The following is a 22,675-nucleotide window of genomic DNA, read 5'->3' as shown; positions in this document are numbered from 1 at the left end:
AGGCCCCGAGGGCCAGTGCCCATGCCTTCAGGATGCCAACAGGAAGTACTATTTATGGGGGTAGATTGGAATGCAGCGGAGAAGGGCCCTGAGGAAGACAAGGTGGACAGAAGTGCAGATGGGCCCCTCACACGAGGAGTGAGTCAGGGGTAATGACTAGGTGGCCCCAGACAGAGAGTCCCTTTTAGTGGTTTTTGGGACACTCTGAAGTTGGTCCTTCCTATAATATCAGGACCAAAATACCTCTTGGCTACCTTCTCCTCCATCATACATTCTTAAGTTTGAAAGCAGCCTAGAAATTATCCAGCCCACTCCCTCATTTTACAGATGAACAGAAAGGGACCAGAGAGGGAAGGAACTGGGCTAGGGTCAGCCAGTAGGCAGCCTCAGAGCTGGGGCCAGGACCTGGAATCCACGTCTCTTCTGCCATCACCCTGGGTCACGATCCTTTTAAACGCCCCTCTCTCACCATCTTACCAGAAGAATCTCCTAGCTCCTAATCATACCCCTTTGCTGCTTCTCCAAATGCAACTAGAGCAGCGAAAGGGAAAATCAGTTAACTATGTATTCTGGTTTGGATTTGAACATTTTCCCCAAAGCTCCTGTGTTGCAGCAATGTTTAGAGGTGGAGTTTGGGGAAAGTGGTTGGATCAGGAGGGCTTTAACAGACTCATCCATTGATGGGTTCATAATTTGATAGGCTATTGAGAGGTGATGGAAAATTTAGGAGGTAGGTGGGATATAGATGAATGGAGTGGGTCCTTGAGGGTGCACCCTTAAGGACAATATCTCATCCTCGGTTCCTTCCTTCTGTCTCCTCCCCATCCCACCCTGGTTGTTGGCTGTCATGAGGTGACCAATCTCCACTACCACCATGATGTTCTGCCTCACCATACACTTAAAACAATGGACCTGGCAGACCATGGACTGAAGCCTCTGAAACTGTGAATCAAAATAAGTTTCCTCCTCTCAGTTGATTTATGTCAGGTATTCTGTCACAGCAACACAAAGTTGATTAACACATTATGCTACCTGCCTAAGACCTTCCCCTCCTCTCCAGTGCTTAAGGATTAAAAGATCCCCATGATCTTTCTTACTGCTCTAACTCCCTGTCTACCTCTCCGCCTTCCTCTCTTGTTCTTCCTCCCTTCATGTATCATTAGCTGTTACAGTTTGGGATTGGATATCCCCACAAAACCTCATTCGGTCAGAGCTAGCCGAACCTGGAGTGTGTGATGCTGGGATTAAGGGTGGGTGTTTACTAAAGCAGTCCACTGGTTGGCTTGGCACTGCTCTAATCCAGGTAATCGGGATAAGACAAAAGGGGCAGAAAGATGCTGTTAAAGTCCTCTTGTTTTTGCTATTGTGTCCACCAGGAACTTTCTCTCCTCCACAATGCCCCTCTGCCCTGTGCCAGTCAGTCTACCTTGGGGTCAGCCAATTACAGACTGAGAAACATTTACAAACTGTGAGCTAAATGAATCCTTTCCTCTTTAACTTTGGGTGTTGAGTACTTTGTCTCAGCAACGAGGGAAAAGTAATGAACACCATATATCAGAGTGGCAGAACTAGAAGACAGCTCAAACCTAAAAAGCTGGACATGAACCACTTGCCTTGAGCTGCAACTGAAGAAAGATTATACTATCCCAGGATAACCCAGAAAGTGTCCCACAGGATCCTAGTTCCTTAAAATGCTCCCTTGCTCCCCCACCTCCCAACTAATTTCATGGTCAAATGCATTTGGAAAATGGAATGAATACATCTCCCTGACACATATTCATTACTTGATTAATTTGCTTCATATATAACGTTTCTTTCTTTTACAGGGTGGGGGATAGAACTCAGGAGCTCATGCATTCTAGGCAAGGGCTCCACCACGGAGCTATACTCCTACCCCCTGTTTCACATATACTTAATGAACATGTATTAATACTTAATACCATGTATTAAGCTAGTGGTTGGTACCGAGTGTGCCAGTGTCTAAGTAGAATTTTTGCTTCTTGCCCTTCAACTTTGAATTTTACTGGTTCAAAAATTATAGTGGAGGGCAGGGGTATGGGGAAAAAATGAGAACCAAGACCTGTCATGTAAAGGTACAAGACCCCAATGATGAATGTAACTGTACTGTATACCTAAAAAGTACCAATAAACTCAGTGAGAAAAAAAAGTATAGTTCTTAAGGAGAAAGGCCCCCATCAAGTGACACTGTGAAATGGAAGAAGAAACAGCCACCTGGCCATTTTGGCTCCTTAGATCACTGAAAAGACAAGCAAAGAAAAGGAAACTGTCCTAATGGAGTGATTGTTCTGAATGCCAAGGAAACCGGGTTGCTGCTATTTGATAGAGGAAAGGGGACCTGGGCCACTCTTTAGTATTTCCAGCATCAATAGTAAAAGTTAATGAAAAACGAAGCCAAACAAACAAACTTTTGGCTTGAGCAGTTTTGGCAGGACAAGGAAGGAATCAGGCCCTTCAAGAATGAAAGTTTGGGTCACTCTACCAAATAAAAAAACAGGCCAATGGCAGTATAGGCTGGAGGATGTGGAGTGGGTAATGGAAAGGAAGTATTTATAAATAGTATCTACAGCCCAATGCCCATTTACATAAAGACAACTATCATGATGATACAGGTTTTCTTCCTTGCTTTTTTTTTGGTACCAGGGACTGAACTCAGGACGTTGTGCTTGCGAGACAGGTGGAGGCACCACTGAGCTAAATCCCTGGCCCTCTTTCTTGCTTTCACATGCAAGTATCTATAGATGATTTCTATGTCATTGGTCATTCTATATACTTACACACACACACACACACACACACACACACATATAAATATATATAAATAAATGTGTGTGTATGTATATATATTTGTTTTAACTGATTTGTTTACTCCCCTCCCTTCTTACTATTTTTTTCTCATTAAATTTTTTGGTACATTTTAGGTATACAATACAGTTACACTCATCATTGGGACCTTATACCTTTACATGATATATCTTGGTTCTTATTTTTTCCCCATTCCCCTGCCCCCACTTCACCCGCTCCACCCTTCTCTATTTACAACAACTTTGTTTCCATTTTTTTCCTTTTCTCAGATTTTTCTTTTCTTTCTTACCTTTCCCCATCCCTCCCACTTCCCCTATTCCTTTAGACCTTTTATTCCTATTACACAGTATCAATTATATATTTTGATTCTTATTTACACTTTTAGTTTTTCACATCAGAGAAACTATATAGTATTTACATGTGTGTCCTATAAATTTCACTTAAGAGTATGGCATCAATGTGCATCCACTTAGCTATAAATGTCTCTAGTTTATCGTTCTTTATGGCTGAGTAGTACTCCATTTTATAAAAAAACTATATGTTCTTTATCCAGTCTCCAACTGATTGGCAGTTGGGCTGTTTCCAAGTTTTAGCTATTACAAACTTTACAAACTGTGCTGCTATAAACATGAGTGAGAATATATCACTGTGCTATGATTCTTTTAATTCTTTTGGGAAAATACCCAGGAGGGGAATAGCTGGGTCAAACGGGACCTCTAAGCCTAGTTGTTTGAGTTATCTCCACATTGGTTTCCACAGTGGTTGTGCCAGTCTACACTCCCCTCAACAATGGAGAAGGGTTCCTTTCTCTCCCATGACCCTGCCAACATTTGTTATTGGGTGATTTCTTGATAGCAGCCATTCTTTCTGGGGTGAGGTGGAATCTCAGTGTTGTTTTCATCTCCATCTCTCGAATGAACAGTGATGTTGAACATTGTTTCATATGTTTATTTTCTCCTTTTATTTCTTTGTCTGAGAAATGTCTGTTCATTTCAGATGCCCATTTTTGAATTGGGTCTTTGAATTTGGGGAGGTCTATTTTTTTCGAGTTCTTTATATATTCTAGGTAGTAGACCTTTGAGGGACAGCTGGTAAAATTTTTTCCCACACTGTAGGTTTTCTCTTAGCTCTGCTGGTGATTGCTGTTGCAGTGCAGAAACTTTTTAAAAAGATGAGATCCCAGTTGTTGATTCTTTGTGCTAGTTCCCATGCTACTGAGGATTAGTTCATAAAGTCTTTTCCTATGCCAATGTCTTCAAGAGTTCTACCTATCTTCCAACAAGTTTACTGTTTGTTTTAATATTAAGATCTTTATTCCACTTGGATTTCCCTCCTTACTATTTTATAGAAGGATTGCTGGCAATGGTTTATAGGTTATAGATATTCAGGCAGGATGGTGGGGAAGAATATTACTCAGAGATGGATATAATGTCTATTGGGCATTTTTGGTCTTCTCATTTGGGGATGGGGCATGAGAATCTCCACTAAAGATAGTTTCAACTTTTTATACAAGTATGCATCACATTTATTTTTTCTTTGGAAGTTTTAACATCTAAGAGTGTATGTGGGTGCCGTGCAAGGAAAGGGTGGACTGGTTAGAAGCTACTGACTGTCCACCCTACGCCAGCCCTTCTGACTGCTTTGCTGTGCATGCGCTGAGACTAACCGAAGTGTGTTTCTGCTTTGCCAGCAGGTTCCTCGTTAGGTGCTGCAGAGCACACAAAGACACAGGAGTTGCATGCCATTCTGATTGTTTGCTGTTCACATTAATGTCATGGCATGGCATTTCACTTCCAGTTTCCATTTTTTCTCCTACACTGCCAGAATCAGTATCATTGCTTTCTTAGGAGGCTCTGCTAGGCAGTGCTCCCTCCTCTGAGGTCAGGGTCTCCGCTTGGCAGGGCTCTCCTTGAAGCATGCAGGGAGCCAGCCCTGCTGGCAGTGCCCTCCTCTTGCAAGTCTGGGCTGCAGGCTGTGGGGTCACTGCACTGACTTTCCAGGTTTTCATGACCCAGTCCCTGAGGTAGGAAGTGCCTCCTGGGGCTACTTCCTGTTACTTCAACATCTCCTTTCTGCTTTTTCAGCCCTCCAAGAGCCAGTTAGCTGAGCTCCTGATTTTGTGTTCTTTTTGCTTTTCTGACTGGCCCTGATGACACAAGTGGAGACAAGACAGTGGCCCGTCTCATATGGTCCCTACAGTCTGGCGGGAGACAGACATTAAGCAAATCATTACATAAATGGGTAACTACAATAGAAACAATGACACAAAGGAAAACTACAAAGCGTATCAGTGTACTGAAAGTCCTAAGAAGCCTTCGGTAAATACACTTGTTTTAGCATTGCTTAAGGTGACAACAAGAAACATCACGTAAGTCTGTAAACATGAACAGAATTGAGTGTGCCGCGTGCCAGTGCCCTGAGTTCATGCAAAAAGGGGAGTCATTGAAGAAATATGAGCCAGGGCCCTGGGTGTGTGAGTGATTGTCATGTTCCTCCAGTGGCACCCAGCTCTAGGACTCTGGCCACAGGATATGTGATGATTGATTTTGCTCCTGTTTCAGCCTCACAAGACAACCTTCTGATCATCACTAACTGACAGAGTAAATCTGTCTGTGGGGAGAGGATGCTGTCCACTGCCAGTACAACTTTCTGGTCCATTTGGTTTCTTCTTTTCATTGCAGAGCAAAGTTTCTGAATCTAAGACCTGAATCTTTAGAGCGACCATGGATCCCTTAAGACTGTATGCAAAATTGTGTGTGTGTGTATGTGTGTGTAAACACATGTACATGTGTAAATACATGTGTGTGTGCACATGTATGCATTTTTCTGGGAAGAGGGCTCATAGCTTTTGTTATTCCTTAGCAAGACTTTACTCCAGAAAAGGGTAAGGTCAGAATCACTGCATTAAAGAAAGATGTTTATGTTCTTATTTGCATGGTCTCCTGTGAGTGTAGTCACTGTAAATCAGCTCATCTCAGTCCCATCAGCCTTGAGTGCACTCACTAAAGTGAGGTCCTGGCTCCTCCAGCTGGCTAAGGGGTTCACCAGCCTTCACAGACTGCGTGGCATTGTGCCTCTCTAATGTTGTACCTACTCTATTTCCTCTGGCTGGGAACCACTTCCCCAGGCCTGTGGTTGACTCCCTGTTACTCGGATAGAAAGGCCCAACAGTTCCCAAGACATACTTTGCTTTTCCCTCCTTCCACGGCTACCCCAAATATCTCCCAGCTGACCAGGTCAGCCACCTCAAAGCTGCTCTGGGAGACGTTTGCTTTGGAGCTTTACAGCAAGCTTCAGTCAGATGCATCCCAGGTGACTCCATCCCACAGTCTCTCTGGATGACTCTATCCCTCTGCAGCCACCCTTAATCAGGTCTCTAAGGAGCCTGTCTCATATCCACAACTGACAAAACACATGTGCAAGCCCACCTTTTCTTCTAATAAGCAACCCTCCACCTTAATGGATCAGTCCCTGTAATTCTCCCTCTATGATGCAGCATAAGTCCTAATAAAGCCTCTTCTAGGTGACATATTTTTGCTTATTCATGATTTTTGTCCCAAGTGCAGCAGGCTGAGCTGGTACACCAAGAGCTGATAATATCAAGATTACTGGTGCTGAAAGCAGCCATCAGCTGGAGCTGATGACATGGAAGACAGATAGAAGCAGAAAATGACAGAGAGTCATGGAGAGCTGCTGGGAACCACCACCTCCAGTCACCAGACAAGTTCCTGAGGGCTGTTGGTAGCTGCTGGCTCTGGCTGCCAGGACAGTGGCAGAGGACCAGTAACACTAAGAGCTGGTAGCCACTGGCACTCAAAACTCAGGGCTATTAACACCAAAAGAGCTACACTGCACCTGTTCATGAGTTCCATCCAAAGTGAGCAAAAGAACCCTCAGTTAATTGGTGACACTCAGATACCAGGGTCTTCTTGAAATCTCCAATGTGCTATTTCTCCATTAGGCACCTCTTCATGGTGCTTGCACAGTGTCACTCCCACCTCTCAGGGATGCCCACGTTTTTCCTTGCAGTGGTGCTTATTCCATGATGTAGTCAGCTGTTTACAGTCCTTGTCTCCTGCCTGTTGGGATAGTAGCTTCATAGGGAAGGAGTCCACGTCTAGCTTTGCTTTGTTTTACCCCCAATACCAAGCAGTGTCTAGCATACAGTAGGTAACCATGAAATATGACTCGAATGCCTGTATCCAAAATAAATACTTTAGTCCTTTCAGTGCTACACTTAACATGCTGTCACACTTAGATTACAAGTGCTTTTGATATCACTCTATGCCTGTGTACAGATAGGTCAACCATGGGTACAAACAGTAAAATTTCCAGATGAACAAGTTACAGCAAAAGCGTATCAAATGCAGATATGCATGTGTGCATACACATGTACAATCCTGTACGGAGGTGAAGGGAAGGGAGAGATTGCTGCAGTGTGTTGGCATAAACCTACCTGCATTTCTCAGAAAGTGGCTTTTGTAGTCCCTGATGATCCTTGTGACTGGGTTGTAGAAGCCATCTCCACAATCATAACAGCCTTTGGGTATTTTTCTGGGTGGGTCCATATTGGTGAGTTGACAGATAACTTGAAAGGACATAAATGATAATTAGTTCATCACCAAGGCCAAATACAAATCCAATGCCCCTAAAAGCCCACCTGTGGCTGGATCCTCATGTGGTAACCTGGCTCCACTGCTGGACCAAACTCCCTATTCAAGGCAAGAGGAAACTCAGGAGAAACAGGCTCCTGGAGGTGCTTTCTGAAGATGGTTCTGTGAGCATCTTGGGAACTACAGCTTCTCTTTTCTTCCCAAACCCTATCCTCCTCCATTTCTTCTTGGGACACCATGACAAAGGGCACGTATTCTAGAGTCAGAATTGGCCAAGGGAACTGAAGGACAGGTCAAGGAGAGGGGTGATATTCAAATTTCAGGCAAAGGACAGAGGCACAAATCTCCTAACCTCACTCAGAAAATCTTGTAAAGCACATACAAGGGGAACAGTAGAAAAGAAGTGAGTCAGTGGACAACCTTGATTCTCACCAAAATTAGCAGTGTGGCTGGCATTTATTGTTTATTATGTCCAGACATTATGTTCTTCCTGTTTCATGTGCTCCTTAGAGCAACCATATGACTCTATTTTATGGATAAGAAAACTGATGCTCAGAGAGGCCAACTAACCTGCCCAGAGTTATCCAGCTAGGAAGCAGCCTGGCTCTGGGATCCAAATGCTAAGTGCCCAAATGAAAGAGAAAAGAAATTCTGGGCGTGACTCCAAGACAGGGACCCTGGAACCACTGGGAGCACAAAAGAAGTCAGTGCATTTTTTTTGTCATGCACTCTGTGTGTGTGTGTGTGTGTGTGTGTGTGCGCGAGAGAGAGCATGTGTTGTGGAATTCTATGGTCTGAGTAAAGGGAGGTGTTATAATAAATAACTTCTTGAGTTCCTGTAATTGTATACCCTATAATACTGTTCTCTAGACAGAGAGCTACATGATCACTGTTATGGTTTAGATCTAAAATGCCCCCCAAAAGTGTTGTTTGGAGGTATGGCCTGGTTGAAAGGTCCACACACATAGGGTGTGACCTGGAAGAGTATAGTTTTGTCCCTGGCTACTCTTTCTCTCTGCTTCCTGGTCACCATGAGGTGAGTAGCTTCCCTCCACCAGACCCTTCTACCATGCTCTTTCTGCCTTGGAACCAACCAAGAGGGCTAAATCCTCTGAAAACTGTGAGCCAAGATAAACCTCTTCCAGGTTCTTCCTCTGTCTTGGTTACTTTTCTCATTGCCAAGACAAAATACCAGGCATCCAAATGATGGAAAGGTTTATTGTAGCTCATACTTTGTAGAGGTTTCAGTTCATAGTTGGTTGGCTCCAAGGCAGGGAGGTACGGCAGAGGAGCATCACAGAGGAGAAACAGTTTATGGTGGGTAGAAGGCAGAAAAGCAGTAAAGTAGTGAGGAAGCAGCAAGCCACAAGCATCATCAACAGTAGCCCTCTTTCTGACCCTTATATTCTATCCAGGACGCACACTCAGGATTGGGGCACCCTTAATCCTAACATTGTACCATGAATCAATCCCAGTATTACATCCTTAATTCCAGTATCACACACTCTAGATAAATATGTCTCCAAAAAGCCCCACCACTATGACTGGACGAGGCTTTGGGAGGACATTCTAGATACAAGCCATAACATCCACCATGCTGTTTTTGCCTTGAACCCAAGCAATCATGGACTGAATATTCTGAAAACCGAGAGTCAAAATAAACTTCTCTTTCAAATTGTGGGTGCCAGATATTGTGTCTTAGCAACAAAAAAGCTAATACACCCACTGAGTATACAGCACCATGCTCACAGCTCAGGGTCCTGCACACAGTAGGTACTCTAATGTTAGCTAATGACATACCTAACTTTAACCTTGACCTTGACCCTAATCTAACCCTATGTGTATTAGGTTGAAGATTATAGTACTGAGAGCTTCTTCTATGCCAAGTGCTTTATAGCCATTTTCTTGTAGAGGTGCCACACTGGAGGAGCTAGTTCCCGTGGGAGAACAAGGGGCTTTTTATTCAAGGGTTTCAGTTGGTGTGAAAAGCCCAAGACAAAGTATAGGGCCTGTAATAGCTAACTCAGGAGGGGGTGCACAGGAAATGTTTATTAATGCCATTGCTTTAAGTCCCCAAGTGTACCCCTTCATCCAATATGGTGTCAGTATTATTCTTCCTGTTTATTATGGCTTGTGTCTAGATGTAACCCCGAAGTTTCATGTGGGCATAGGTGGGGCTTTTTCAGAGGTGGGTGAACCTAGAGTGTGTGAAGCTGGAATTAAGGGAGTGTCATTACTAAATTAGCCCACTGATTGATTTGGCATAGTTCTGGGTGTGGGTAATGGAAAAGCCCACCTTGGGTGTGAGTACTACCCACCCTAAGGGCTGGTAGCATGGATATAATATAAGGGACAGAAAGAGGCCACTATGGCTACTTGTTGATTGTTGCTTGCTTCTTGCTACTTTATTGTTGGCTGCCTCTCTGCTATGCCACCCTGCCTTGGAGCCAGCCAACTATTGTCTGAAACCTCTACAAACTGTGAGCTGAAATAAACCTTTCGTCCTTTAACTTTGGATGCCAGGTATTTTGTCTCAGCAATGACAAAAGTAAGCAAGACACTGCTTGACAAGAGCTCCTTACTGAGCACCTCTTACATGGCAGGCAATGGGCTAGGCAGTGGGAATACAGCCACGAATAAGACCCAGCCCTGCCGTTGCTCACAGCTGGCTTGGAAGAATAAACATGGATGCTCAGGGAAAAGAATCACAGCTGCACTGTGACATACCAGAGGGGAACCTCGCTTAGTCTAGGAATTCAGAGAAGAGGATTCTGGAAAAATGGGCATAAAGCTGAGACCTGAGGAATGGGAAGGAATTATTTGGGTTAAGTGGGAGGGTTAGAGCATTTCAGGCAGAGAAATGGCAGAAGGGTGGTCTCTTTGAGGAAGAGAAAAGAAGCAAACATGGCAAGAAAAAAAGTAAAAAGCCAGAGTGGGCAGCTGAGGATGAGGTGGACACATCAGTAGAAGCCAGAGAAAACAAGTAGTTTTGAGAATGTAGGGCCCTCATATTGAGGGTTGGTGGCACTGGATGGGGTAAATGTGTGGGTGGCAACCAGATCCACTTTTTTTTTTTAGTACCAGGGTTCGCACCCAGAGCTTTTACACTGAGCTACACCCCCAGCCCCTTTTTTCCAATTGTGTATTTTGAGACAGCCTTGCTAAATCACCAAGTTACCCAGGCAGTACTCAAACTTTCGATCTCTCTGTCTCAGCTCTGCAGAGTGCTGGGATTACAGGTGGGCATCACCAGAGCCGGCTCAGATCTATATTTTTATTTTTCAGATCTACATTTTTAAAAGATGAAAGTGATCACAGAATGGAGACCGGCAGGGATCTTGGGAAATCAGGTACTCAATCAAGAGGAGAGTGAGGGAGTTCTGGAATATAGCAGTGACTGCGGATGAAGAGAACACTGCCTGGCAATAGAGGTGCTCAGGAAATATCTGCTGAGTGAACAGAGGAAGGAATACATTTAAGAGGCAGAATCTCCAGGGCCAGGTGATAACTACACATGGGGGAAGGGGGAAGGGGGAAGGGAGGGCAGGCTTTTCTAGGAGGATGGATGTGACAGTCGCTGTGGTACCAGCACTGGGGAGAGTAGCCTGGTGGGGATGGTGATGAATTCAGTGCCCATGAGATGAGGAATGACCTGAACAGGTGAATGTAGAATCTGAGGCTCATTCTGATTTCAGTCTGGGAGTCCATGACAGTTTAAGGCTTACAAGTGAATCGAGTTGTTTAGGCGTAGAGTTTAGAATAACAGAAAAAGGCCCGAGCCAGGGAACTCTGGGAAATCCCAGTATCCATAGTTGCAGAAGGTGGGGAGAGGAGATGCTGCTGTGTGTGATGGTCAGGAAAGGAAAGGGACAGAAGGTCATTTGTGGGGAACAGGGAAAGGGGACGGTACTAGAACCTCTGCAGTAAGTCTTAGTCTCCTGCGAGCCACGACAGCACAAGGTGAATGAACTTATTATACAGGAAAGATAGAAAAAATGAGACTGTGAGAAGAAGCGGAGCTTTGGGCCTGGTCATTGCTGCTCTGGGCAGCTAAGGTGAAAGCCCCCAAGCTTGCCACACAATGCACCAGGAGAAAACAAATGTAACAGATGACTCAGAGCAAAGAGTTCGGTCCATCAGAGTGGCAAATGACAAAGGTCACTCCTTGTGGAGAGTTCAGTACATGGGGAGAGCAACAAATGTCAAAGGTCACCCAGAGGGCAGTGGCAGCAGGGAGATCCTAGAACAATGAGGAACTATGCATAAGATTTTGTTCCTCCCAGGATGCCTTCAGCTGGTGTAATCTTGTCCCAGAGCATCACAGCATCCCTGAACCACTGAAATCCTAGCTGTGATGGGGGCCAAAATAGAGTTATGTCTCGACACTCCATAGCTGCCCTGTACGCAGGAGAACTAGGCCTAATCAAATGATTTTCCCCCAAAATTATGTAGAATTGCTCCTGACAGTCATTCACTTGGTCAAACAATGGATCCAAGGCCCAAGGTCACAAAGTCAGAAGGTCAACAAACTCAGGCCTGCCTGGCTCCAGTGCTTTCTGGGGGTTTCTGATTCACTGGAGGTTGACTTGTCCAGCCTCATCCAGTTATCGAGGGTGCATGCTAGGACTCAAACCCCGACCCTCTGGCTCCACGTTCTGCCCACTCAGTCTTGTCAGTCTCAACAGAGGTTGTATTTACAGTTTAAAAGTCACTTTGCCATTTGTAATCTTTGATATATTGTCTCTGCTGTGCCCCAAACCATGCTTTTCTTGGGGTTCATTAGATCTAATATTAGTCTTAGACATACAGAGAACCCCTAAAACTGCCACTCTCTGAAGCCAGACTTTTGGCCAAAATGTCACCCTCTTGGGTGGAATGTGCTTCTGCAGAAGGGTGGGAGGATGCAGCGGGTATCAGAGAGGAAGTCAGAGGCTCGTAGGTGAGCTCTGCCATTGGGAAACAAATTTGGACTCCGTGGCATGAAATTTCTCCTCTGTGGTATCAGACAAGGAAGGGGACCAGGCAAGGGCCTCTGAGGAGTCAATGAGACAGTGATTACAGAGAACCTCAGCCAGCACCTACACAGAGCACATGCTCTGTCAGTGCTGCTCTCTGCCCTCCTACCTTTTAAAACAAATACCTATCTTCAGGGTGAGAGCAGGTACCATAAATCAGAAGCAGTGGCAGGTGCACACAACACAATCTTCTGAGCCCTTTACAGGAATTATCTTACTGACAACAATCTTGTGAGGTGGACAAGGCTATCAGAGCCATCTTGGAGAGAGAAACTGAAGCATTGCTAACCGTCCCTGGCCAGTCCAGAGGAGCTAAGATTTAAGGACTGGCCTTTCTGGCTCCAGGACCCAGCTCCTTTGGGTTCTGCGGCTGTTCGGTTCCTCTCCTTTAAGGCGCTAAAGTGGACCACAGGCACCCCTTTAAAGTTGGTTCCAGTAGGGTTGGGGATTTAGCTCAGTGGTTCTGCCGCCTGCCTCACAAGTGCAAAGACCCGAGTTCAATTTCCGGTACCAAAAAAAAAAAGTTGCTTCCAGTTTCCCTCCAAGTTTGGGTGTGGAGAAGGGGGAAGGGGCCTGAATACCTGAAGGTCTCAAGCCATAGCAGATCTCCGTGTAAAATCTCCGGTCATAACTGTCGCAATAATGCCAGTGCTCTACATCATACTGCAGACCGTCTGCGAAGGTGTACGTGCCCTGGAATACAAGGGCACACATGCAACTGAGCAGCTGAAGCCTTTCTGCTTATAAGGTGGTTTCCCATTGCCACAGACATGAAGTGGTGACTATCACAATTATTATGGTTGTGAGGAGCAGAGGAATGGATGTAAATACTGAGCTCTGTGCCTGCCGGTCAGTAAGGTAACTTTCAGTGTGAACTCGAGCAGATAACAACCTCTCTTGGCCCTTGTATCCACTTTTGTAAAAGTGGGATAACACTGGTACAGAGTAAGTAGGGGGAGTGAGAGTTCAATGAGATGGTGTTTGGAAAGCATTTAGCATGGTGCCTGGTTGTGGTAGCTGATTCTATGTGGCAACTGGACTGGACTAATGGATGCAGACTGAGGAAAGCAGGTGGGCAGCATCCCATCCTTTGAAAGCCTGGATAGAAGAAAAAGGGAGGGCTGGAGATTTAGCTCAGCGGTGCTACCGCCTGCCTTGCAAGTATGGGGTTCCGAGTTCACTCCTAGGTACCCTCCCCCCTGAAAAAAAGAAAAAGAAGAAAAAGATTAGGAAGGGCCAATTTGCTTTCTGCTCAAGCACAGACATCCATTTTCTCCTCCTCTTGGACATCAGCACTCCTGATTCTCGGGCCTTTTGACTCTGATCAGGACTCCCTGGTTCTCAGCCTTTAAGCTTGAACTAGACCCAGAGCCCTGGTTTTCCTGGGCCTTCAACTTGCAGAGGACAGATTTTAGGGCAGCTTCCATAATCTCATGAGCCAATCCCTCTTAATAAATCTCTATCTATCTATCTATCTATCTATCTATCTATCTATCTATCTATCATCTATCTATCATCTCTATCTCCTTTTGGTTCTCCTTTCCCAGAGAACTCTAATAACAGACAAATAGTAAGCATTCACAAATGTTGATATTATTCTATTATTATTATTATAGCTAGAAAAGTCAGAGCCATCAGCCATGGCCCTCTGTCCAAACACATGCATTCTGCTTTTGCTGCCTTAGTGCTAAAGGGAGTCTCAGGATGTAGAAATGATATTGGCCTAGGCATCAGGAAACAGGGGTGGAAATTCCCACAATAATATTAGTTCACTGTGTGACCTTGGGTAAGTCACATCCCCTTCCTGGGGCTTAGATTGTTCAAGCTATAAAACAACAAGTGTTTTTAATTTTTTTTTTTTTTTTTTACTATTATGAGGCCCTAACACACTCTTAGTGAAATGGATAAAACCTATAGATCTTTTCCCCAGAGAAAAACAGTCCCATAGACATAGAAACTTTAGTATAAAAATTAGGTTTCACTGGTCCATAATCTACTGATGGTCCATAAATCTCAGGTCTGGGATCTCTGAATTAGCTAATTTATAATGATAATAGCAGAGGTAGTGGTAGCAATAGTAATAGTAATAAGTGCCCACTACATGTCAGGAACTTGGCCAAGTGCTCACAAATTTTATATGATTTACCTCCACAATCCTCCTAGCAGATACCTATTACTATTGCGGCAGGCTGAACAGTAGTTCCCCAAACACATCAATGTCTGCTGGGACTTAATATGTTACCTTGCATGGCAAAGGAAACTTTTCAGATGCAATTAAATGAAGGGTCCTGAAGTGTGGGAAGTTAGCCTGGATCATCTGGGTGTGCCCAAGTCCTTATAATAGGGAAACAGCAAGGTCTGGGTGAAAGGAGGCGAGGTGATGACAAAAACAGGGAAAGGAAAGGTAATATAGTACCGGAAGTGGAGGTTGGAGCAATGTGTGGTCAGGAGCCAACAAATGCAGGCAGCTTCTGAAAACTGGAAAAGGTGAGGAAACAGACCCTCCCCCCCTCCCCCAGGGCTTTGTCCCTGATGACCCAGTTTGACTTCTGACCTAGCGTCTCAGAGAGGCAAAATCATGGGCCCCAGATCTGACAGGAAGTGGTATAACAGGACTGAAACTCTTAATGGCCCTCTAGGGGCTCTTCCAGATCCAGAGGGAGAAGATTCTAGAGCTGTGGGTCAAGAAGCAGGGAGGAGAATGGAAGGAGGTAGGCACCAGGCAGTGTAAGTGGGGAGCTCTTCCTGCCCAAGATCTCCCCTCTGATCACCTTGACAGCCAGTCCCTTCTCCCAGTCAGCATCGTATCGGCTCCCGCTGGGGAAGTACAGGGTTCCTTTGCCGTGAAACATGCCATCCTTCATCTCTCCGACATACCTTGTTTCAGTAGGGAGGATGTATTCGGCGTTGCCTTCCATCCTGCAAGGACACAGGAATTTACTGAGACCTGTGTGACAGCCAGTGGGGAGGATGTGGGCAGGGACTTCATCCCAGCATCCTCAGACAATACTTGTCCCAGCAATAAAACAAAGTTTTTATTTTGTTTCCCTCAAAATCTCAACAGTATTGTTAAATAGGGGGATGAGTTTTGTATCTTCATCCTCCCTTGTCCTACAGTTTATGCTGGAGCTGCTGCTGTCCACTGAAATACCTCCCTGCTAGGCCCAGAGAGGGCCGGGATGTCCCCAAAGCCACACTGTCCTCTGTTACCAGCCCCCACTCAGGCCCTTGAACAAGTGGGATATTTGAAGTAGGAAATTTAGAGGCAGGAGATGTGGGTTTGAATCTTTCTCCATCGTTTTCTAGATGTGGATATTTCTCCGAACTTCTGTCTTTCTTCTTCCCTGCTTGCCTCAGGCAGGCCCTTCCTTCCAAATAGATAAGTACAGAGCACCCATGATCAGCCAGGTACTGTGTTGAGAGCCGGGTCTGCACAGAATGCAGCAGCAATGGGGGCAGAGGCAGTCTCTGGGGCAGGGGGCTTACAGCCTAGTGGAAGATGTGTGCGTGTGTGTGCGTGTGTGTGTGTGTGTGCGCGCAAGTGAATGCACAAGTACAGCAAGTGTCCTATGGGGGAAAGAGGGGCCTGACAGGAGCACAGCTCCACACTCCAGCTATCCAATTCCTTTAGGTGCAAGAGCTGAAGAGAATCTGAGATTAATCCTGCTGATGGATGGCAGCTCCCCAGAAAGTTGTGCCACCCAGTGAATGCTTAAGAAATATGTTTTTGGCCTTGCAAGTGCAAGGACCCGAGTTCAATCCCTGGTACCAAAAAAAAAGAAAGAAAGAAAGAAAAAAGAAACATGCTTTTATTCATTTCTTCAATCCTTCTCCACTGGCTAAAGCCACTTCTCCTAGGGGCTCTTCAGAGTTTAGGTTTTGAACCCTCCCTCTCCTCTCCTCTCCTCTCCTCTCTTCTCTTTTCTCTCTCTCCCCCGCTCTCCACTCTCTCTCCTCTCTCCCCCTCTTCTCCCCGCCTCTCAGCAGTACTGAGAATTAAACACAAGGTCTTCACATTGCGCTACAGCCCCAGCTTCTTTTTCATACATAGTCTTGCTAAGTCATGAAATTGCCCAGGCTAAACTCAAACTTGAGATCCTCCTGCCTCAGTCTCCCAGAATGCTGGGATTACAGGCCTGAGCCACCACACCCAGCTCACACTTCTTTTCTCTTAAGTAAAAGTTATTAAGAAATTGAATGGTTTATGTCTCAAATTTTTCCTTTTAATATTTTCCGACGTTTTAAAAATGTATCAGGGACAGGGATTTAGCTCAGTGGCACCATGCCCACCTTGTAAGTGCAAGGTCCTAAGTTTGTCCCTGGTACCACACACCCCCCAAAATGTGTTAGTATATGTTGAGGATACATAAATACATTCATTGTGGGGAACTGATACTTATAGATATCACCTTTCTTTCTTTCTTTCTTTCTTTTTTTTTTTGGTACCAGGGATCAAACCGGGTCCTTGAGCTCACGAGGCAGGCAACAGAACCACTGAGCTAAATCCTGGGCTCTCTTTTTTAGAAGTTTTTATTTTTCATTAGGTCATGTTTGTAGCACGGAATGATCATATTCCTGGTGGTGAATTGGTATGTGTTCATAATCCATTTCAGTTCTTTTTTCATCCCTTTCCGTTCCTCTCCTTCCCCGCTTCTCCATCTCTTGTTCTCCTTCCCATTTGAAGATCTATCTCTTTACTTCCTACTATTTATCTTTTATTTTGTTTTATTTTTATTTTTTTTTTTGGTACCGGGGATTGAACTCAGGACCTTGCGCTTGCAAGGCAGGCCACCGAACCGCTGAGCTAAATCCCCGGCCCTTATCTTTTATTTTGATCTCTACTTGTATTTTGGGTTTCTCGTGAAAGAGAAACAATGAAATATTTAAGCTCATGTACTTCATTTATTTCACCTAGCATTACATTCTCAAGGTGGTGCATCCATTTTCCTATAAATGATTCAAGTTCATCCTCCTTTATGGCAGAGTAGTTTCCATTGTGAGTAAATATAACATTTTCTTCATCCATTCCTCTGTTGATGGACATAGGCTGCTTCTAAGATTTAGCTGTTATGAGTTGTGCTGCTATAAACATGGGTATGCATGGATCACTGTAATATGATGACTGTAACTCTCTTGGGGAGATACCTAGAAGAGCAATAGCTGGATCAAATGGAATTTCTAGTTTAATGGTATTTATTTCTTTACTTTTGGTTTTAGTTTTTTGAGGAATCTCCGTACTGATTTCCACAGCAGTTGTACTAATGTACATTTCTCCCAACAATTTTCCCCACAGCATTACCCTCATTTGTTGTTATTTGATTTCTTGTTTTTAAAGGTAACAATTCATTTTTTATTCATTAAATTTATTGGTACATTTTAGATATATAGTATGATGACATTCATCATTAAGAATTTGCACTTCACACGATATATCTTGGTTCTTATTTTTTTCCCCATTCCTCTGCCCTTCCTTCAACGCTGTTTACAGAGGCTATGTTTCTATTTTTTTCCTTTTTTTTCATATTTATTCCTTTTTCTTCTATCCTTACCTTTACCCCTCCCACTTCCCCTTCCACTTTGAACCTTTTCTTCCTATTTCAAATTATCTATTATACATTCTGGTCCTTATTTACACTTTCAGTTTCTCACACCAGAGAAACTACTCAGTATTTACACATGTGTGTCCTATTTATTTAAAAGTATGGCCTCAATGTGCATCCATTTAGCTATAAACATCTCTAGTTTCGAATTCTTTATGGCTGAGTAGATTATTTGATTTCTTGATGATGGCCATTCTTTCTGGAGTAAGATGTAGTCTCAGTATTGTTCTAATTGGCATTTCATGCATTTATTGGCCATTTGTATTTCTTCTTCTGAGAAGTATCTACTAATTTCAGTTGTCCAATTTTTAATTAGGTCTTTTATTTTGGGGTGGGTCTAACTTTTCTGAGTTCTTTATATATACCTCTTTCTGAGGTGTGGCTGGCAAAATTTTTTTCCAGTTCTGTAGGCTCTCTTCACTCTGATGGCTGTTTCCTTTGTTGTGCAGAAGCTATTAAATTTGATATGATCCCATTTGTGGATTCTTTCTTTTTTTTGGTACTGGGGATCGAACTCAGGACCTTGCGCTTGTGAGGCGGGGAGCAGAACCACTGAGCTAATCCCCAGCCCTGTTGATTCTTGATATTATTTCTTCTGCACACTTCCTTATAAACACACTTTCCTGTAAACACCTACTGAGTCAGGAAAGAAGGACACAGAAGCCAGTAAGCTGACAGAACAGATAACAGGAAGTGCTGGCATAGGCCCCAGGTGTTGTGGTGAAGTCTGCCAGGCAGACTTGGGATGTAACTGACTTCACCACCCTGTCCCTCGATGACCTTGGCCCAACCTCTGCCCCTCAAAACCTTCATTTCTCATGTGTGAAATGGGGACAACAACATTACCTTCTACCCCAGAGTTGTTGAGACACTGGAATGAGATAATGGCAGTGAAACTATAGTGAGAGGCTGGACGCAGAATAAGAGCTCAAAAAAAATTGCTTTTACTCCACTGCAAGACAAGGAGGAGAGAGAACTCTTCTTCTCTCCCTGGCTCTTTGCTTGAGAACCTTGCCTCCACAGTCAAGTCCCAGGCCCGTCTCTGAGCTCTGCCTACTAGACCCCAGTGGTCAGAAGTTTCCAGCTTACCCTGTGCAGAGTTCAGCCTCTCCTCCCCAGACCAGCTCCTCCTCAAGAACTCTCTTGTCTCCTTGATCTGCATCAGAACCCTCCCGGTTCAAAGCCTGGAGCTGGGCTGGAGCTGACAGCAGTCTCTGGATGGGACTGAAGCCAATCAGCTGCCAGGCCCTGGCAATGACCCCAAACCTCTCCTCCATTTTCCTCTTTCCTGCAGCCCAGCATAGTGAGAAACCACCATAAAGTCAGGGGACAGACAAACTCCTGGGCCCTTAACCTGTTATTTATGAACAGCATGATCTGAATTTTCTGGTATGAAAGACAAGGACTTAAAATGTTTTTTTTTTTAAACTGGGGCTCTTTACTTGGGCCTACAAATGTATGGGAGATAATTAAAAGTAGAAAAAAGCTTGACTTTCATGTTGTAAAACTTCGGTCAAATCTTTCTCAGCTCTGCATACAGGCACATTAGTCATTAAAGGAATAGCTTGTTTATTGGCCCTAAATCTACCTAGCCTATCTTGTTGATCTTCAAGACAGAGAATATCTACACATAGAAGCCTTCATTGTCTTAAAGCTTGGATTCCAGCAAAACCACACATAAAGAAATTGTCTCTCAAGTCCTGAGGACAACTCCCATGGCAACAGAATTGCCCCTCCAGTCCTAAGGATTCAACTCGAGCTAGGAAAACAGGACCGAGAAAAGGATCAATCAGGTGCAAGCCCACTACAACACTCCACAAAACTGGTTCCTGGGCTCTGTTGATGGGCCAGTCTGATCCATTTCTAGCTGCTCAAGTTGGTCTTTTTCTTATTTTTTTTCTTACTCTCCTTTGTCAAGGCCAGACTGATCTTTGTCAGCTTTTCAAGATAAAATTCCTTGTCATATTCCTTACTTTCCAATTAAAGCTTTTTTCCTGTAAATTCATGCTTCAGTTTTGATTTCCATAATCACTGAAGACTAGAATCCATGCTGTCTGATGACAGTCTCAGTGTTTCTGCCTTGGCCCAGGGTCCTGCTGTTTCTCTCTGAGACAACCATAGTGGGCTCTGATCTGATCTCATCTTCCCTATACCACCCTCTTTTTCCTCTCTCTTTCCTCTTCCTGTCTTTCCGTCCCTTTCATTTCAAGTCTATTCAAGGTGAAAAAAGGCTTTATTCAAAATTCAAAGCAAGTTAAAAAGAGCAAAGGGCTGCTTTACAGTGACTTCAATCCACAGGGAGGACATGATTACCATACCTTAAATGTCTACCTTACATTTGCTTCTTAATTCTTTCAGCCAAAGCTTGGCCTTATCGAGGCTCTTATGGCTCTTCCACTGCCAGAATGGTGGAAAGTACTGAAATCTCCCTGCCAAAGTACCATCTAACCCCCATTTCACCTTCCACAGCGCCTCAAGGCCCACCCAACCCTCCAGCCAAACTCACTGCCTGCCTTTGCCTACGCATGCCCTCTGAGCTATTGCCATGCTGTTTCCTCTGTGGGACAACATTCTTCACAGAGCTTCTCTACTCACCGAAATCCTATCCAACCTCCAACACCCATGTCAAATACCATCTCTTCCGTGAAGCTTTTGGGGACGGTCTGAGCTGGGAGGAGCCTCTGTAGGGGCCTAGTTGCAGGGCTCTATAGTAAAAACTTTAGAACCAGACCTGGTTTTTAGTCTCTCCTTGTCCAAATAATATTATCTAGGGGACTCTGGCCAAGTTTCGTAATTACTCTGAGCCTATTTTTTTCCCATTTGTAAGACAGGATTATGATGTCTATCACCTAGAATTGCTATGAGGTGGGAATATGCAAGCAAAGCATAGTGGTTGCTGCCTAAGTATTATTGGTCTCCCTGTGTGCACTCGATTTGTAGGTCTCCTTTGGTACTTACCTTATGCTGCTTTACCATGGAGTTATCTAAAACTCAATTGTACTATTCTTCCAGGGAGACCATTATCTGGAATTCAGACAGCTCCTATGCTAACTTTTCTGTATATTCACACATGGTATGTATCTCATTGAATTTTTTTAAATTTTTTAGGTTTTAAAAAGTATAACTGACATACAGCATAATACACATATGTAAAGAGTACAGTTTGGTAAGTTTTGATCCACACCTGGTAAAACATCATTACAATCAAGGGATAATTAATGTATCTGTTACTTACTCACCCCCCAATCTTTCTGCACGCCCTTCTATAATCTGTGCCCCTCTCCCCATAACCCTCATGCCCACTGACCTGCTTTCTGCCACCGTAGATTAGTGCATTTTCAAACGTTTTATACAATCAGCATCATATTATATGTACTTTGTGTGTGTGTGGGTGCTGGGGATTGAACTCAGGGCCTCACACACATAGGTAGGCTTTCAACCACTGAGTTACATCTCCAGTCCTCCATATGGACTCTTTATGGCTTCTTTCATACAACAGAATTATTTTGCAATTTACTCATGTTGTTGTGCGTACCGGTAATCCACTCCTTTCTCTTGCTGAGTAATATTTAAATGGATATATTACAATTTCTTTATTCATTTCCTTTTGATGGGATACTTGGGTTGTCTCCAGCTTTCAGTTATTACAAATAAATAAGCTTGAACACTCATGTATGTCCCTTTATATGGAAATACACTTTCATTTCTAGGGGATAAATGCCTAGAAGTGGAAAGCTTATCTAATTTTTAAAGAAACTATTGAGCTTTTCCAAAGCTGTTGTACCATTTTATATTTTTGCCAGCAGCAGTGGATTCTACATAATAAAAGTTAAATATCAATTTCCCAATAAATAAAGAAGCTATTCTCTTTCTTTAAACTCTAAAAGGAAATGCTACTTGGCAGGAGGATTGTGAGTTTGAGGCCAATCTGGGCAAGGTAGTGAGATCCCATTTCAAAAACAAGACAGCTGGGTGTGGTGGTGCACACCTGTAATCCCAGCACTGGAAGGCTGAGGCAGGAGGATCACCATGAGTTTAAGGCCAGCCTGGGCTACACAGTGAATTAAAAAGGCCAGCCTGAACTATAAAGCCAGAACCTGTCTCAACAAACAAACAAACAAACAAACAAACAAACCCAACAAGACAAACAAAACTCTAAAAGGAAATCACCTCCTCTAAAACAAACAAAACATCCTACTAGTTCTTTACCACATATACATAACACTCTTAAGCTCCATTACATATTTCTTGGAACACTCTGATGGACCAGAATTATTTTCCCATACACAAATGAGGAAACTGAAGAATAAATGTTAATTAAGTTTACAACCAGTAAGTGGTAGACTTGAGCCCAAACCTCTCTCACACTGAAGCCCTTTTTCCTGTACTATGTATGATGTCTCTCTCATCACATGCTGAAATTTGAGAGGCCCCAAATACAATTCCAGATAATTACTATTAAAAAATAAATTCAATATAGAATACATGGCCAAATTATGGAAAGAAGTGTAACAAGCAAGACAACTTCTGACTTCTGCCAATTACAGAAAACTGAGAAGTCCTCTTCAGGTCTGGGAATCCCGACTATGGTTCAGCAGTACCAAAAAAAAAAAAAAAAAAAAAA

The 22,675-nt window shown here is 43.8% G+C and overlaps 1 protein-coding gene across 5 annotated transcripts in view; it reads right to left on the bottom strand.

The window, feature by feature from the left end:
* The window catches only part of Morn5 (MORN repeat containing 5), a 41,787-nt gene that overhangs the window by 16,910 nt on the left and 2,202 nt on the right, over positions 1 to 22,675 (bottom strand). For 2 of the 5 annotated variants that reach the window (XM_010602962.3, XM_010602963.3), the window contains exons 2-4: positions 15,223 to 15,370; positions 13,033 to 13,144; positions 7,280 to 7,411 (exon numbers count right to left, since the gene is read on the bottom strand). In XM_010602962.3, the coding sequence (XP_010601264.1) occupies positions 7,280 to 7,411; positions 13,033 to 13,144; positions 15,223 to 15,370 (392 nt within the window). The remainder of the gene's footprint in view (positions 1 to 7,279; positions 7,412 to 13,032; positions 13,145 to 15,222; positions 15,371 to 22,675) is intronic. The other 3 variants (XM_010602965.2, XM_010602964.3, XM_033759061.1) reach the window with 2 other exon arrangements.

This window comes from Fukomys damarensis, unplaced genomic scaffold (genome assembly GCF_012274545.1).
Source record: "Fukomys damarensis isolate Sample0158 unplaced genomic scaffold, DMR_v1.0_HiC HiC_scaffold_36, whole genome shotgun sequence".
Classification (NCBI taxonomy): Eukaryota; Metazoa; Chordata; class Mammalia; order Rodentia; family Bathyergidae; genus Fukomys; species Fukomys damarensis.
This window is presented reverse-complemented; position numbering and strand designations above follow the sequence as displayed.